We start from the raw sequence: 16,953 nt of genomic DNA, 5'->3' as shown, positions 1-16,953 counted from the left end.
ACACTATTTGAAGGTGGACACACGGAAGCACTTCCTCTTCACTTCATTGCAGTTTCTTGAGAAGAGACGACTCCACCGTTCGAGACAAACATGCCGGGCTTCCTCAGGACTCTCGCCAGCCGTGCTGCTCCGGCCCTGCGGTCCCATGCCGTCACTCAGCGGGCGACTATCTACTCCAGACCGGCCAAGGAAAAGATCGGTCCCCTCGTGAGTCTGCTGCTGTCTCCCAGCCACCTTGGCTTCATGCTAAGTCAACGACGAGCTAGAAGCTTTAGCTGTCCTTGGCTGACAAGGTCAAAGTCAGCAGGCAGTGCTGGGCGCCTGTTTTATTTCTAAACGTTAACGTAAATATTTAACTAAAGTGACGGCTTTCAAATGACTGAGTATGCGGCGACGTATTTTAAGCGGCTGCTCGGTGTGGTCCTCTCCCTTCATTAGCGAGCCCCATGCTAACACTGTTAGCCACGCTAGCGCTTAGTGTTGTGCTAACAGTTGTTTATGAAACTATTGATTTCGTGAACACTCGTCAATCCGGAGTTATAGTGTCCATCTGCCTTTACCGCAGGACACCACTACGATATACAATCCTTCTCTGTGAACATGTCCAAAATCTCCTTACCTTACACTCAGATTTGAGTTATTAACTCGACTTTGCCATGGCTAACTGCCTATTAATTCAACAGTCCTGTCGGTGTTTGTGTAAACTAGTATCAGAGTTTAGTTTGTCCACATTAATCAAAATGGAACCCTATAGTGTTGACAATGATTGTATCAGTAGGATTTGTACATTAGCGCTAAGACAGAAGCACCGCCCTTGACTCAATAACGTTTACTGAGGTCTACACTCTATTGTCGATACCATTTCTGAATCGGGATTGAGGGATTCAGTTTGAATGGGAAGTTCCTTTTAGAGGCATTAGTTTGAGTCAGGGTAGTAAAGAGAACAATGAAATCAAGGTCGCATAATAGTAATAACGATGATTTGTATTTACATGGCACCTTTCAAGGTACCTATGGCTGCTTTACAAATCATACTACTGATACCCTGTAGAGTAATACATATAGTAGATATAGTCTATTTATTAATTGGCTGACCTTTTTCTTTTTCACTTATGTTAAGCTGACTGAACACTCTTGTCTGTTACCTAGGAGACTGTTATTGGACTCGCCATGTTCTCCGTGGCCATCCTGGGCCCATCTGGGTGGATCCTGTGCCACCTGGAGGACTACAAGAAGAAAGAATAAACGGAACATTTTAACAGATGCTGCCTGGTGTACACAGCGTCCTGTCTCCAGTGACCACCTGGGACCATAACCATCGATGTTCAGCTGCAGACAAGAATATAGTTTTACCTCATTCCTCCACCTATCTGACTGTTCTACTCCAAATCTCAGATACACACCAACTGTTCATGAAACATTGAATGGAACTTTTAAAGTTTTTATTGTATGATTTCCCTGATAAAGGAGTATGTTACAAGATTAAATTTTAAACCCAGCTACTCTTGCATTGTGTGTTTTGGCTCCTTTGGATTAGACTTTTGGGGTTTGCTGGTCGTCGGGAGAGCTTGAGCTTACACTTTGAATAATCACTGCTCAATCTGAGGTAATCCATTAAGCAAGTTGTGATTATCAGAAGAAATACTGGGAGGCCTCCTCTTGGATGTTCCTTAAGGGCAGCTGCGACTCATTGATTAGAAAGAGTCGTCCACTAACCTGAAGGTCTGGCAGTTGATCAATTGAACTATATAGTAATGGTTGCTTTGAGCGGATCATATGACCTGATTAGCTCTACGTGTGTGTATAGTCCATTTGTTTGTTCATAGCAGTGGTCAAATATTTGAACTGAGATCACAAATATGTAATTATATTTTTATATATATGCAATACATTATATAAACGTTTGTGGTTAATGTATAAAATGTTAGTGTAATAGGTTTTCAGAACATTGTGGAGCATAAAGTAAAATATTCCCTCAAGTCTTCACAAAAATAAAAGTACAGTACAAGTACAGGCCCAGTAAATGCAGCGTTACTTTGTCATCAGTACAAGATGGAGTGTTTGTGTAAAGATACCGATCTTTGCTGTGGTCACTGGTTTACCTTTATGTTCACATGAGGGCTGGGCTTGTACTTGGAGGTATAGTCATCACAAAAGTCACTGAAGCACCATAGGAATGTAAAGTATGCATCAAGCTAATCATGAAATATTTCTGTTAATCTACTCGTGTTAATGTCTTGGTCTTTAACAGGGATGGGATTTAACATATTGCCCTACTTTGTTACTGTAGAAGAGGCTGCTGCCAAGACTCAGCCATTTGTTAATATGACAATGTGTTTTCAGGTAGCATTTACAGCATTCTTTATTCTTATGACAAAGCCTGCACTATTTTACTGAAAAACAAAACATACTGCAAGCACAGTTAGAAAAGTTGATGTAGAACTTTTGCTTGAGTACATTTGATCTATTTATTTGTACTTTTACTTGTTTGAGTACTTTCTCCACCTTTGGTCCTTAATAATATTATTTAATCACTGAACTGTCCGGATGTTCAATCTTCAAAGTATGCTGCCCAACTCATGAGTAACTGTTCCTACAAGGTCACATGAAATAGAAAATTAACAACAACAATGATAGTTATTATTATAAAACAATTATTATTATTAGTATTGCTTTTTGTTTGTCTTTTATTTGTCTATGGTTTAGCAAAAGCAGTTTGGTGACGTCACCTGACCGGTTGTGAATCATGTGACAGAAGCAGATCATGTGACACAGCAGACGTGATTCGTCAGCTGACTTTCTCCGCTGACTAAAGGTAAAAACCTGCTCTTGTTGAAGCGTCTGTTTCCTGTTAGCAGTTACCTCGTTGTTTCACTTCAGATCAGCGACAGTTTTCACTAAATGTGCGTAGACCGTCTCTCTCGCTAACATTGCACATGCTAATAGCCACCTCCTCACTAAAGCTGCATAGAGAAATCGGACAATTTCCCAGAGTTCTGTTTTTGAGAGCACCATTAGATTCTACCTCCATAGAAAGATCGATAGCAGATCATAATCAGCCATTCCGAGGCAGTGATATGTTGTAGATCATATTTTAAATAAGCGACACTTAACATCTTTGAAAATGGGCGAGCAGGCACGCATCCAGTTTGCACTTTCTGAATGGAGCTTGGCGTGGTTCTAACGGCCCAACATCCTCACATAACACAATCTATAAGCAATATATCGATGTGTATTAGACGTTGGTTATGTTGCTCTTGATCAGCAATGACTTGATTGTTATAACATCTTGCTCTTTGGTCCTCTGACTCTCTATGTCTGGTTTAGTCTGCGTGAGATGAAACTATATATTTGTATCACTCCTGTCCTGTAAACCCACTGGGAAACAGTTCGAACTGAGTCTGGACTGAAGCTGACAAATGTTTTTAAGTGCTCTGATTTATTTTCCTCTTAGAAAATAAAATAAAATAAATGACAATCCTATTGACATTGTATAATTGGCCAGCCAGGATGTAATTTATCATTAATTGTATTGTTCATTCATTCAGAAAGCTGATACAATGAGGCTGGTCATTCTGGATGACTATGATCTGTCCAGTGAGTGGGCAGCCAAATACATCCGCAACAAGATCATCCAGTTCCAGCCGTCCCCCGACAGATGCTTCACTCTGGGGCTGCCTACAGGTCGGAACTGTCCACACCCACACTGATGTTCTCCAGGGTTTTCAGGGGTGAAGTATCTCTGCAACATCACTATAAATAAGTGCAGTGCATTAACGTGTCTAATGTCTTTCAGGGGGCACTCCTTACGGCTGCTACCAGAAGTTAATTGAATACTACAGAAATGGCGATATTTCTTTCAAATATGTGAAAACCTTCAACATGGATGAATATGTAGGTGAGTTAAAGGCTGACTGATTAATCTCAAATGTCTCAAATGAAATATTTGGGAGAATATGCTGTGGCATTAGATTTGAGCAGAGCTGATGACTCACGTCCTCTGTCAGACCTTGTGTCGAGTTGTGCATTGCATCCAGACAACCCCTCAGAGAGAGTACAGAGCATTCCTAACGTATGGAGAACTTCCACTCTAACAACCTCCAGGTTGCGTGGTCAAGATTGAATGGAACCCTATGGAACTGTTGCCCTCAAACGTAACATTTATGGGGTGAACAAATGTTCTGCCAATTCTCTTTATGTTTGTGATATAGGAGGTGGAATTTTGTTTAGATTTTCAACTTTTAATCTCACACACCACATGACAGTTTACAGCATTCACCATTTTGGGTTCACCAGAGTCTTTTTTTTCTTGTGACCATGAAACATAATGCCACCATGACCAGTTATTAGCTGCTACATTTACATCTCTCTGACACGATGATTCACCTGGTCCTGCTTTACAATTAGTCGTGAATTCTCAACTATTCTTTCATATCAACTCTGATTTGTAAATGAAATCTGTCACTTTAGTTAAATAGATACGTTAACATTTAAAAATACTGCTGACTTTGACCTCGTCAGCCAAGGACCGCTAAAGCTTCTAGCTCGTCGTTCACTTAGCAATAATTCAAATACAATGTATCCTTTTTGTCCAGAAGCAGGCGTAAATAATTATTTTAGCCATTAGCTCTATTCACTACCAATTCATTGAGGACTACTTCACAACTGACCTGCAGGTGAATTTCAGCTAAGTTCAGTCCAGTGGCATCAATAGGAAGTGAACAGTCACTGTAGACATGCTCTGATAAATATTTGTTATCGTCACTCTTCTTCCATCTGAGTGTATTTTGGTTTGTTATGTTGTTTCTCAGCCAAAGAATAGATGTTGTGCAATTGAGGTAAAGTTGCCGGCACATTTTGAAATTAAATTTTGATTAGGCGACAAATTTACTGAACACTTCCATCATTTAGAGGTAACTTTTGACTTCATTACTCTGGAACTCTGCAAACTGACCTTTGCAAACACATACTTTTTAGTAGTATTTTAAAGACCTTAAAATATTCTAGACAGACATGAAACTGTTCCTACAATGAGCAAACACTTGGTGACAGTGGAGAGGAAAAAAGAAAGAGACCTCCATCAGAACCAGGCTCAGTGTGACAGGGACATGAGCCTCGACAGGTTGGGTTGAAATGGAGGAGAGAGGAGAAAGAAGGACCCACATGAGAGCTTGTGTTTAGGGACCAGAGTGATCTATTGGGATAATATGCTACTTTAATATGTGATGGGATTTGATTGTTAAGGGCTTTATTATATGTAAATGGCAGGATTTACAGGTAGCCAATGCAAAGAAGCTAAGACAGGAGCAATATGATCTCTCCTTTTAGTTCCTGTCAGCACTCGCGCTGCAAACTTTTGGACCAACTGGAGGCTTTTCACAGACTTACTGGGACATCCTGATAATAAATAATTAAAAAAACTCCAGTCTAGAGGAAACAAAAGCATGGACTAATTTCTCAGCATCCTTCTGAGACAGGATTTTTCAAATTTACATGATATAATGCATGTGGAAGAAGGCTGTCCTACAGACGTGTGTTATGTATGAGTCAAATGACGTGTCCTGGTCTGTTTACTTGGGTTAGCTCTGGACTGTTTTATATTTAGCATCATTTCAGTTGTGATCCCATGGTTTTGAAGCAGACTGTTATTTGGCCTCTTAGCTCTTAGGTTGACGAGGTGACCCTCTTGTTCTTCAGGTCTCCCACGAGCTCATCCAGAAAGTTACCACTCCTACATGTGGAACAACTTCTTCAAGCACATCGACATCGATCCAGCCAACGCTCACATCCTGGATGGAAACGTAGAGGACCTGGAGGCCGAGTGTCAGGCCTTCGAGCAGCAGATCGAAAAGGCCGGAGGCATCGAGTTGTTTGTTGGAGGTCAGACATGTTTCATCTGCTGTAACTCATCAGTAAAATAGGGCTTATTGTAGATTTCATAAGGGTTGATTTAATCTCTTGTGTAATGTAAAGTGCTTTGGTTCCTTCTCACTGTGTTTCTGTAGGTATTGGCCCTGATGGTCATATTGCGTTCAATGAGCCAGGCTCCAGCCTTGTTTCCAGGACCAGAGTGAAAACCCTGGCTAAGGACACCATTGTGGCCAACGCTCGTTTCTTTGGTAACGACCTGTCCAAGGTTCCCACCATGGCTCTCACTGTGGGTGTAGGAACTGTCATGGCAGCCAAAGAGGTCAGATTGGAACGCAGTTCATTCATTCCTCCCATAACATAATCTTACTTGAGCACTGCAACATATTCTTTACTATATATATATATATGTGCATTTTGTTTACACAAATCAAACCCTGTGTTAGATTCAATAGGATTATCAGGGTTCCCACGGTACCTGGAAACCATGGAAAACATGGAATTTATTTTTTCATTTTCCAGGTTTGGAAAAGTCATGGAAACTGAGCAAAAGTGAACACTTACATGGAAATTGAAACAGTTGTCCTGGAAAATTTTATTGGATGATGTGTAAAATAAATGAAACTATTGAGCACATAATTAAGATGAGTTTATAAAAACCCTTTACATGTGAACAGCTTTACTGTAGATAGAAATGGATGATCCCATGTTGTAGAGCATGCTCTTAGCATCCTATCTGGTATATTGGATGTTGGAATTTGATGCAGGCCACCCAGTGATATGGACTTTAAAAGTATAGTTTTGGATTGTTAGACTTCGGGAATAATAGCCGAGAAACGTTACTCGCGATCTCAATAGAAGGGTCAAATACATGCATTTCCCTGCCAACACGGGAGCCTTGACATCTACAGTGAAACTTCTTTAGCAAGTTTATCCTCAAATGTAATTAGCTGTGTTTTAACTGTGTGGTAAACCTGGGTTTATCAACCTTAGTTAGTAAGCAGTGCAATCTTGCTAACTAGCTAGCTGCAACTTGCTAGCTAGCAGCTTACACTAGAATTGTTGAGGTAATTTTTACCTTGCTTTTAAAATACTAGAACTATGTTTGATCCTCATATGTATTTCACTCATTGACTTTTCCTAAAACCGTGTTATTCACCACATTTAGGGGAGTTTGTTTTGGATTTGGATTCATTAATGATGGTTAGAAAGCACATGCAGTGCAATCTTGCTAGCCAACGTTCAGCTTGCTAACTAACTAGCTAGTGTTGGCTAGCTTGCATTGCTTGCTAACTACCAATACATTTTCACATTAGGCTGTGATATTACTTCTATACTAGTTGACATGACAAGTCTAGTCTTGATCAATTTTGTAACATTCATTCTTATATCTACTTTTAGCTATTTTGTGATTTTTCGTTTTTTTCTTTAAAAAAGTGATACAAAAATGAGATAGGAGAGGAGTGGAAGAGAAAACATATATCAATCCCAGTGCTCAATTGTTGTTAATCTACAGCTTGTTGCATTATTTCATGCATTGATATTATCAATACGACATAATCTCTAAGCATTTACAATGTAGACTTGACTGGCACATCTTTTAAATCAAGTAGCCTAACGCCGGGTTTACACCGGACGCTGAAGCGACGCGTAAGCGCTAATCCCTAGCACGCCGGCGCTTGGCTGGTCACACCAGACACTCTTAACTCCGCGGCGGTCATCCTGCGATTCTTCTCCGTAATCACCGATACAGCTGATATTTGGCATTAACTGCAACAGCGTCCCAGCATTTGTCCTTTTTAATTATGTCTTTATATGTGCCGAGGATCATACAGCTCACTGTACTACTTCTCCACTTCAATTATTAATTTAATGTCATCCATCTTCAAGAACTTCTCCGCTGTTTGCTCCGTTCAATGTCGGGTGTCGAGGGTAAATTACGTATTCTCCACTCAAGCCGATGTGGAGAGTACGTAGAACCCCCCCCTCTCTCTCTTTTTATCTTTATGACTGCTCGTGTGGCTGTAGTGGGGGCAGAGGGGGACATTTAATAATGTGATTGGTAAAATTGGTAAAATTAAAACTTCAGGACAACAAATGGGGAATACAAACTATGGGATGCATATTTGATCGTTTATATTTATATAAAATATGTCATCAATATCGTTTAAAATCATTTTTCACTGTGTTTCCTGAGGCGATACGCTCGCGTCAAGCAAAAAATAGACTCAACGCCGAAACGATCGCTGCACGCCGCGAGGCAGCCTTGGCGCAGCGCGGCGCTTCAGGCTCCGGTGGGGCCGGCACTAAGGATTAACATGGGAGTGGATTGGAGCCAGCTGTTATTTAAGGCTTGGCGCTGCGTTTACGCGTTGCTTCAGCGTCCGGTGTAAACCCGGCGTTAGTAGTCAGGTGTCCAAGGGGGTTGTGTGTGTGAGGGGAGGGGGGTGCGGAAAGCTTCAGGGGCCTATAGATCATCACTTAATATGGTACCTGGAAAATCAGGAGGTAGCATGGAATTTTTTTTCAAGGCAAGCGTGGGAACCCTGATTATATATTAATATATATTAAGATGTCAGTAAGGTGTAGCTTCCCTGTCATTTCCATGCATATATAAGTATAAACATGTAATTCATGAGTAATATGAAAAAAATCACAAACTTTACAGCTTACATAAAAAATGTACACAACGTTTAGAAAAACTAAATGACCAATGAAAGGACACCACTGCCTTCAGCAGTGTAATTTTGACCATTAGTAATGCAGTACTGCCCTCTACTGGAAGATGAGTGTCCCTTTGCAACTCAACCGAACCAGTGTGTTCTTATTCAAAGCAGCAAGCCAATCAGCTGCAAGATCTGCCTTAGTCCACTAATCACCACCTTGTCTTAATTGCATGTAGACGCTTACACGATGAGTCAGGCCAACTTTGACCATGGGAAAAACAGAAAACACACTCACAACAGACAATGTACGACCGCAGTTGTAATATACAAATTGATAATAACAATAATTATTATTAACTTAACTTATTATTATTATTTTATTAATGTATCAATTGTCCAAGGACAATAATTAAATAAATTGTCAATACTCTCACACACTTACATTATGACAACAGGCTCGGTAAGAGTCTTTCTGTCGTGGGACAAGCGCTTTGAGGGGAACTCTGGGCTTTATTGCGATTGGTCCACAGACCAGAGCTGAGCGCTGATCACTTATCAAATGATGTTAATACTTAAGAGTTCCTTTGTCACACTTTATATTAACCAACTTCATGTTCATACTCAACTGGATCTACAGGAAGTAGTAGCTGCACTGAGTATAACTCTGTTGATGTCCTCTGCTCAGGTGATGATTCTGATCACAGGAGCACACAAAGCCTTTGCTCTGTATAAAGCCATAGAGGAGGGGGTCAACCACATGTGGACAGTATCAGCCTTCCAGCAGCACCCACGCACCATCTTTGTCTGTGACGAGGACGCCACGCTGGAGCTGCGAGTCAAGACTGTGAAATATTTCAAAGGTACCAAATGTTAAACCATAGATTTTAGATCGGGTTGATTAAATATCAATAACACATGAGTGTTACAACCACAATTTAATTCCACGGTATTATATGGAAGAGCATACAAAATTAGAATTAAGTTGAATAAACACTTAAAAACAGGGTCACCAAAACCTCAACATTAGCACCTTTATGGAGGTAGACGTTTTTGCAGAACTATGCTGGTTTCAACTCGGTGGACCAAACTCTGCTTTCATACCAACCTGGATCTGGTGCAAACAACCAGATCTAAACCATCTGAAAAGTCTGGTTCCAAACGGGTTAGTGAGTTTGTGGTGTGGAAGCAAAGCAGCGTCATGCTTTTGTGATATTTTAGAAATCAGAAGAGAGACTTCTACTAAATCCTGCAGGTATATATACATGTATGTATATATATATATATATATGATATATACACACATACACATATTGTTGTCAATATATAAAAACAGGTTATTAAATTAAAGCACATGAATCACATCAACATCCATCCAGTTTTTTAGCATCCGCAACAGGCAGACAGAACATAGTGTATCCCTGTCCTCGCTTGTCACTGGTGCACATACGAGCTCACTCTAGGTAATCACAATAACCAACACTATTCAGAAACAAGAACATGTCCTCCTGCTGTGGGGTGAGTGACAGTGTGTTAACTGTGAAAGCAGGTGGAGATTAAGTGTTCATAAGGGCAGAGATGTTAAAGAGTTTATTGGTTGATATTTTACTATCTGTCAAAATTCTTACTGTTTGTTAGCAGCAAAACAGTTGATTATTAACTAAAAACGAAAGGAGGTACCCTACAGCTCTAAAAAGGTCACTCCGAGTGCTCTTAAGTCAAACTGAACATCAAAACGTTACACAATATTGTAAAAGTAATAATATTGTCAGTATTTTTCTGTGTGTATCTAAACTACTTTTTCACTGTTCATGTGCATTGTAGGGTTAATGCATGTTCATAACAAGCTGGTGGACCCAGTGCTCAGTATAAAGGACCAATGAGACGATGGTTGAAGGTTCCTGGATCCAACACGAGTGGACAACATTATTACTGTGGTACTGTTCTATACAGAGGAACTGCTGACTCCCGGTCAGCTTTGTACTATGACTATGTACTTTGTTAATTCATGGACTTTAAAGGACACTGGATAATGTTAGCCCCAGACAGTTCCGATCCTCAGTGAGTGGGGAAATGATCAGGTTCCTTTTACATTAATAGCGCTTCTCCCTCTAAAGTTCCTTGTTTTGCAGTTTGTGTTTAAAGGGAAGTTCTAAAGTTTTGTTCACTTGGTTTTGTGTGGAAATGAACCCAGAATGTGGATGAAACTGCTGTTTGAAATAATGTCCGATGAATTAAACAATGTTAAAGGGCCCATGAAATGTTTTAATCCTATTATCCCTTTGTTAACTGCTCATCTAAATCTTGGTCTTTTCTCTTCCTGTAAAACCCTTTGAACTGTTTGATGACTCATCCTGTACTCAGTTTGCATCCAATCATAACGCATTCTGGAATTTTTGATTTCTTCCCAAAAACTGTCAATTCAACCAGTCAGCGACCGGTACACAGGGACCTACGCTTTGTGATTAAACCACAGACGTAGTGAAGGAGGAAGTCTTTTTTCTTGACTGGACAGAGTAATCAAGCACAGTGTGTATACACGGTATATGATATGCTGTCTTGACGATTATGGTATTTTAATTTAAAAGCTATTATGAAACTTCCTTCACTCAAACGAATGCCATTTAAAGTACCTTTGTCTTTAGTCAGACTTGCTTTCGTATGTTTATTGCAAGGAGGTAAACGGGATGTGAACTCCAAATGGCTCCTCCACTGACAGCCACTACTGCGCACTAACGTTTACATGGACTTAAGAAACAATACCCTCTTTTAATTGTTACAAAATAATCTCAACTCAAGCCCCAACTATCAGTTTTGTCACGCCTGGTTGATGACCTTTGACTTTTTTACAAATGGATGCAGTGAATGGTTTAGTTTTGATGTTTGCAGCCTGTAGCTTTTACAGTGTTTATCCAGTCCCTTGAAGACTGAGATGCGGTTGAAAAGTCTGAAAAAGCCACTAATTAAACTTTGAGTTGAGATTAGTTTGTCACATCGACAGATCCCTCGGCCACCAATGAACCTCAGAGTTACAAACACCATTTTTAGTTTAGTATTGAGCAGTGTTTTAGCTTCACAAGATTCAATGACATTTGAATTGAGAGAATGTAAGAGTAACAGTTCGAGGACATTATTTATTGTAAGTTGCTTTGGATAAAAGCGTCAGCTAAATTAAATGTAATGCAATGTTATTCACCCATGTCATATTTGTAAATGCTTTGAAACATTTCTAGTCTGATAGTGTGATTTATTTCTGTCTTTTGTGTTTGGCCACAGCATGCCTTCCTAGGTTTTTTTTTCTTTTTCTATTTTACGTCTCTCCTCCTTTTTGTCAGGCAGTTTCTAGTGTTTTACTCATATTTGTGATGGCAGTTAAAACTTTGATTAGAACCCTTTGCTTCAAAGGCGTCATCTATTGTGAAAGAAATATACAAAGACCAGCATGTCCTTTCTCCGGGGGCCACCGGGAAAACAACTTTGAGCCAATGCAGTTCCATTGTGTCCCACAGCGGGGCAGTCATTGCTAAGACTTGAATGTGCCCTCTCAGATACAACGTGTTGAAATGATCGCCATGGTTTATTTCGACATTCAATCAGACATTTTTAATATGGGGGATCCAGACTATGTTATTTAAGTAACACAATGTAACATATTCCACAAAATATTTTTAATCAATTACCAAAATCTATGCTAACATAATCAGATATTTCCCACGTACACTGCATGAATAGTACTTATTGAAGACACATTGTTTAATTTATATAATTTGTCAAATATTTACATATTAGCAGTTATGTAAATCCAACATAATTCAGTTTTTACCAGTTTACAAAACAGATTAACACTCAAAGTGATTTATTATTTATTTATATAAAACCTCTCGTTTGACACCAGAAAGAAAAACGTCCCACACAATCTTCTACTGGATGCAACAAATATGGAGAACAGAATTATACTTAAAAGAAAAATTGGCAAACAATGCATGTTGTACAAAATGACAATGTTGGATCATTCTGGAGATTCAAGAAAACATGGTTATAATTAAACATAACAAGATAAACTTGGATGGCACTTAGCTTTAGAATTGACATTATAATATTTATACAATGATATACAGTATTTTTAGAAGTATTAAATAAAAGTGTAGCTTTTACATCCCCAATGGTCGTAAGGCCCGTGGTAGAAATGCAGGAGGACAACAGGTCTGCAGGAACTTTTTAGTTCCTTGAAAAAAGTTCCAGTTACTTGGTCGAAACCAAACTTTTGACTCACACTCTTAACTTTTACTTCAGAGTTTATTTTCATTTGACAAACAGCAAGTGTTGTTCTGCCTGGTTGATTCAGGATGGTAATTCAGTGAGGCCCACAGTAGCAGTCTGACTGGTTAACAGACTCCTGTTTGCATTCCAGCACCTCTGAAATCCATGCTGCTGATTAAATATGGCATATGTTAATACTGAGTAATTACTTCATTATATTGATTATGATGCAGTAAGGCCTGATTAAACAGGCAGCCCAATGACAGCAGTCCCGCCCTACCCTAAGTTATTTTTTTTCCCCTGAAGATACAACCCTGCTTTTTGCTTCTGTAATTACAATGTGTAGTAAAATAAACAGGAAGTCAGTCCTCTGGGATCTCCAGGGAAATGCACTTCTGTTGGCCTAACATAAAGCTATGAATTGTCTTTCAATGATATAGTTTAATTCAAGCAGTAAGAGGCAGGCTTTCACCAAAGAAATTAATCTTGCAAAAAAAGAAAGCAAAGAAGCTTCCTGGTGTAGCTCCAGCAGTCATCCAACCCCTCACTTTTGGTCGTCATAAACATCTCACCTAGCCCTACTGGGCAAATCACGTAGCATCAAGGGCTGAGCAACAGAAAGAATACATCAGTTTATTTAGCTGATTAAAGTCACCAGAATGGGTGTCTTTAAATATCCCGCTCATCAGCACGGAGGGCATTTGCCTGTTGCGGATAATTTGCCAGTAACGGCACAGCCGGGGGCCACATTTACTGATAGTATGAACCTGAATAATGTCCTATGGAGCAGCTCACTTGCAGCCCCACTGCGGCTACACCACAGACATCACATGGTTATTATTCTATTTAAAGGTTTTGTGATCCAGCAGTGTCCACTGAGTGAGTAGATATGACTCACAGTGGGCACCACACTCTCACCTCAGCCCTATCTTCCCCTGGGGCCACATACATGCCCTGTTGAATCCAATAAAAAGACGACCCCTATCTTTACACATTTCTGTAGAAACAAGAGCATTTAGAGATCTGGAGAACAATTAACTAGCAGGAAAAACAAGGTGACAGAGAAGTTGCAGCTTTGAAATAACAGTAAATAAGTAAATACTGTAATAGTGTTGAACCTACACACACACTATCCTACAACAACTCTTGTAAATCCACAACAATGATAATCTTTCTACTCAGCAAAGCATACACTTTATCATCAGTATCAACCTCAGCTACTGTATTTCAATGAGAAACATAACGCAACACTTCAGTTTATGATTTCAGCAGCTACCTTCATCAGCTTAAGATTTTGCACTGACTCATCTTCGCTCAGTCACACACCTTTCGTCATCTGTATTAAGTTAAACTGGCTGCAGTGTCGGTGTCAGCTCTATATTTAATGCTTATATTTCTGTGATTTAATTTCCTGACCCAATTTATGATAGTTTTGGGTATTACACATTAACTGCCGTATGTTTCACCTGTAAATAATTGTTACCTTTGATATTTGGTGTAAAATATTATTACCACAGCATCACAACATAAAGAGGAAAGAGATGGTTTGGGATTGGTTGTGGACTACCACCTATCACCTATCTTCCCAGTTAAGAAATCTCATAGTTTTTGTAGAACTTGTGTGGTGGCCATTCTAAACCTGGAATGCATTGTCTGCCTGACCTGTGGTGATGCTGGTTGCAGCCTTCTTTCTGAAACTGTAAAAGTGACCTGCAGCAATTGAGCAGTGACAAGTAAAGGGCAGCTATAGGACTCAGTCCACAGAACCCTGAAGCTGCACCACCTCTACTGCACAAAGAGCTGTTCACCTCCTGCTTAACGTTTGGTGAAACAACACAGAAGGCAGAACACTGAACTGTCCTTGTAATCGACAAGGTCACTTACGTTGATGAGTCCCAGCCACCACGGAGGGCTGATCGCCTTTTTATTCAAAGCTTATTAATATTGAACATATTGCATGTCACCGGGATTCCTTGGACCCTTACACATGCCAAGTGTGAAGCTGATAAGATGAACAGCTCTCCAAATATGGGTTCCACATACATTTTATATGTTTGAAAACATTGACCTCATTATTTTCAACACTTTGTCATTACCGTTTTCCTAATGCCACAAATCAGTCCACTTACAATGCATTTCTATCCAACTATTATTACTGAAAAACATGTTACCGTGATGTGACCTGATTACTGTTAGCAACTTATAACTTTTCTACACAAATATTAATCGGAAATCCATTTACCTATTTTTACCAACCAGCTTTGGACCTATCGTTATCAATCAATCAATCAAATTTTATTTTTATAGCCCATATTCACAAATCACAATTCGTCTTATAGGGCTTTAACATGGTGTGACATCCTCTGACCTTAACCCTCAACAAGAGTAAGGAAAAACGACTAAAAACCCTTTTAACAGGTAAAAATACGTCAAAACCTCAGAGAGAGCCACATGTGAGGGATCCCTCTCCCAGGACGGACAGAAGTGCAATAGATGTCAAGTGTAGGAAAAAATCATCGGGATTAAAGTTTTTAGCAGCATTGATGAGGGTAAACATTTTGAAGGATAACTTCAATACTATATGTCAAGTAGTCCTGCTGCAATCATAGTCTATGGTCAGCAACCAGCAAGATCATGATCCACCATCAAGATGGGATCCACTATAGTCCACAGTCATTGTCCACTGGCACCAGTTAGGATCCATCATCAGCCGCCGCCTCGGTCGTGGTCCACCACCACCATCCGATGCCAACGCGACAAAGGATCCTCCATTACCACTACGATCAGCCAGCACGATATAGAATCCATCAAACTGGATCCACCATTGCGACCTCTGATGCGCGATCCACAAATCATGATCCATGGTGCACCACAGCTGTGGTCCTGCATCTGCGGGCGATAAGGCACAGGGACTCCAGGGAAGGGGTCAAGTTAGTAACATGTACTGATGAGATAAGAATTACTTTGATGTGATAAGGATGGAGAAGAGGAAGGAGAAGCTGGAAAGAGAAGCTCTGTGTGTCATGTGTCATAAATTCCCTGTGCGCCTTAGCGTCATCACATTAACAACAAAACAAATGCTTTACGTGACAGACTCTGTTAAATTGATCCTCATGGTTGAGCTTTCGGACTGGGACCTCCTAACTAGCTGCTAGAATAGCAAATATAACAGATGGGTCCGTCAAGAGATCATGCTACAGAGTGCGCATATCTTTCAACAACACAATGACCTGAAGCTATCCAGTCAAGAATAGGCTTCAGGACGTCTCTGCTTGTCCTTGAGCATTCCAACCAAAGCCCCGCTTTAAACCACATACAAAATCTGTGGAAACACCTGAAGAAGGATATTTACAGTGTGTTTCCCATCCAATCTGATGGAGCTTGAAAGGACCTGTGACACAGAATGCCTAAATCCCAGAGCTCGTTGCTGGGGTCTCTCGCGTTTGTAGTATTCACCACTTCCTTTGATCCAATTATCCGCTTGCATGGCTTTTTTGATATCACTGTTATGCAGATATCCCCCAACTATATCCCCTTCTATATTTAATAAAACTCATCTCTTCCTCTTCCACCTCCTCTCCTAAAATCTCTAACATCTTAACTAGCATTTACAGGGCACTTCTTTACCTTATCTCCTTAGTCTTTGTCTCATTGGATAATGTTATGTTATGATATGTTAGTGTCATTCATGGTATGGTGATTATGTTCATTTACACCTGCAACCCAACCAAATGTCATTAAGTACCAAACCCTGAGTATATTCACACATCATATACTCTATCTCCTGGATGTCAACAAAAACAGCAGCTGTTTTGTAAATGTCTTCTCATCTTTAGAGTGGGTTGTCTCCACCCACATCTCCAACTTTGTAACACATCTATCCCAAAATCGGAATAATAAAATATATATAAGAATAATGGAATAAATGGAGTATGACAACTATTGTAGTCTCCAAGGGTGTTTCAGAAGTTTAGTTTTGATATGAAGCAGCCATAGACAATGACTTTTAGAAGTATGACAATGAGCCTCAGTTCCTTTCTAGCTCAATTCACTGAACTTGGAAAGTGAGTTGGGCTGGCTGTAATAATTGATGTGTGTTGGCAGGTGCAGTCAACAGTCAATTGAAATGTATTGGCATTTCCAGGTACTGTCAGTATCCTCA

At 39.9% G+C, this 16,953-nt stretch overlaps 2 protein-coding genes across 3 annotated transcripts; both read left to right on the top strand.

Moving 5' to 3' along the window:
* Nucleotides 1-22: 22 nt before the first annotated feature.
* Nucleotides 23-1,499, top strand: LOC133015612 (cytochrome c oxidase subunit 8A, mitochondrial-like). The gene is made up of 2 exons (XM_061082857.1): nucleotides 23-207; nucleotides 1,150-1,499. The coding sequence occupies exons 1-2, from the start codon at nucleotides 91-93 to the stop codon at nucleotides 1,243-1,245; spliced, it is 213 nt and encodes a 70-aa protein (XP_060938840.1). The 5' UTR covers nucleotides 23-90; the 3' UTR covers nucleotides 1,246-1,499.
* A 1,247-nt stretch (nucleotides 1,500-2,746) lies between these two features.
* Nucleotides 2,747-11,759, top strand: LOC133015255 (glucosamine-6-phosphate isomerase 2). 2 transcript variants are annotated; one of them, XM_061082416.1, is made up of 7 exons: nucleotides 2,747-2,815; nucleotides 3,549-3,684; nucleotides 3,797-3,898; nucleotides 5,698-5,880; nucleotides 6,006-6,190; nucleotides 9,220-9,394; nucleotides 10,356-11,759. In XM_061082416.1, the coding sequence occupies exons 2-7, from the start codon at nucleotides 3,561-3,563 to the stop codon at nucleotides 10,412-10,414; spliced, it is 828 nt and encodes a 275-aa protein (XP_060938399.1). In that variant the 5' UTR covers nucleotides 2,747-2,815; nucleotides 3,549-3,560; the 3' UTR covers nucleotides 10,415-11,759. The 2 variants fall into 2 exon arrangements, with proteins under 2 accessions (XP_060938399.1, XP_060938398.1); XM_061082415.1 differs by lacking the exon at nucleotides 2,747-2,815 and adding an exon at nucleotides 2,829-2,903.
* The last annotated feature ends 5,194 nt before the right edge of the window (nucleotides 11,760-16,953 follow it).

This window comes from Limanda limanda, chromosome 12 (genome assembly GCF_963576545.1).
Source record: "Limanda limanda chromosome 12, fLimLim1.1, whole genome shotgun sequence".
NCBI classification, from domain to species: Eukaryota; Metazoa; Chordata; class Actinopteri; order Pleuronectiformes; family Pleuronectidae; genus Limanda; species Limanda limanda.
Note: the sequence above shows the minus strand (reverse complement) of the source record. Positions and strands in the feature narration are given on the sequence as shown.

Excerpts from the sequence above, each read along its gene's own strand:
- LOC133015612 (XM_061082857.1), top strand. The coding sequence starts at position 91 with ATGCCGGGCTTCCTCAGGACTCTCGCCAGCCGTGCTGCTCCGGCCCTG. Across the intron at positions 208-1,149 it reads AGGAAAAGATCGGTCCCCTC|GAGACTGTTATTGGACTCGC; the intron begins GTGAGTCTGCTG and ends TCTGTTACCTAG.
- LOC133015255 (XM_061082416.1), top strand. The coding sequence starts at position 3,561 with ATGAGGCTGGTCATTCTGGATGACTATGATCTGTCCAGTGAGTGGGCA. Across the intron at positions 3,899-5,697 it reads CAACATGGATGAATATGTAG|GTCTCCCACGAGCTCATCCA; the intron begins GTGAGTTAAAGG and ends CTTGTTCTTCAG. Across the intron at positions 9,395-10,355 it reads GACTGTGAAATATTTCAAAG|GGTTAATGCATGTTCATAAC; the intron begins GTACCAAATGTT and ends TGTGCATTGTAG.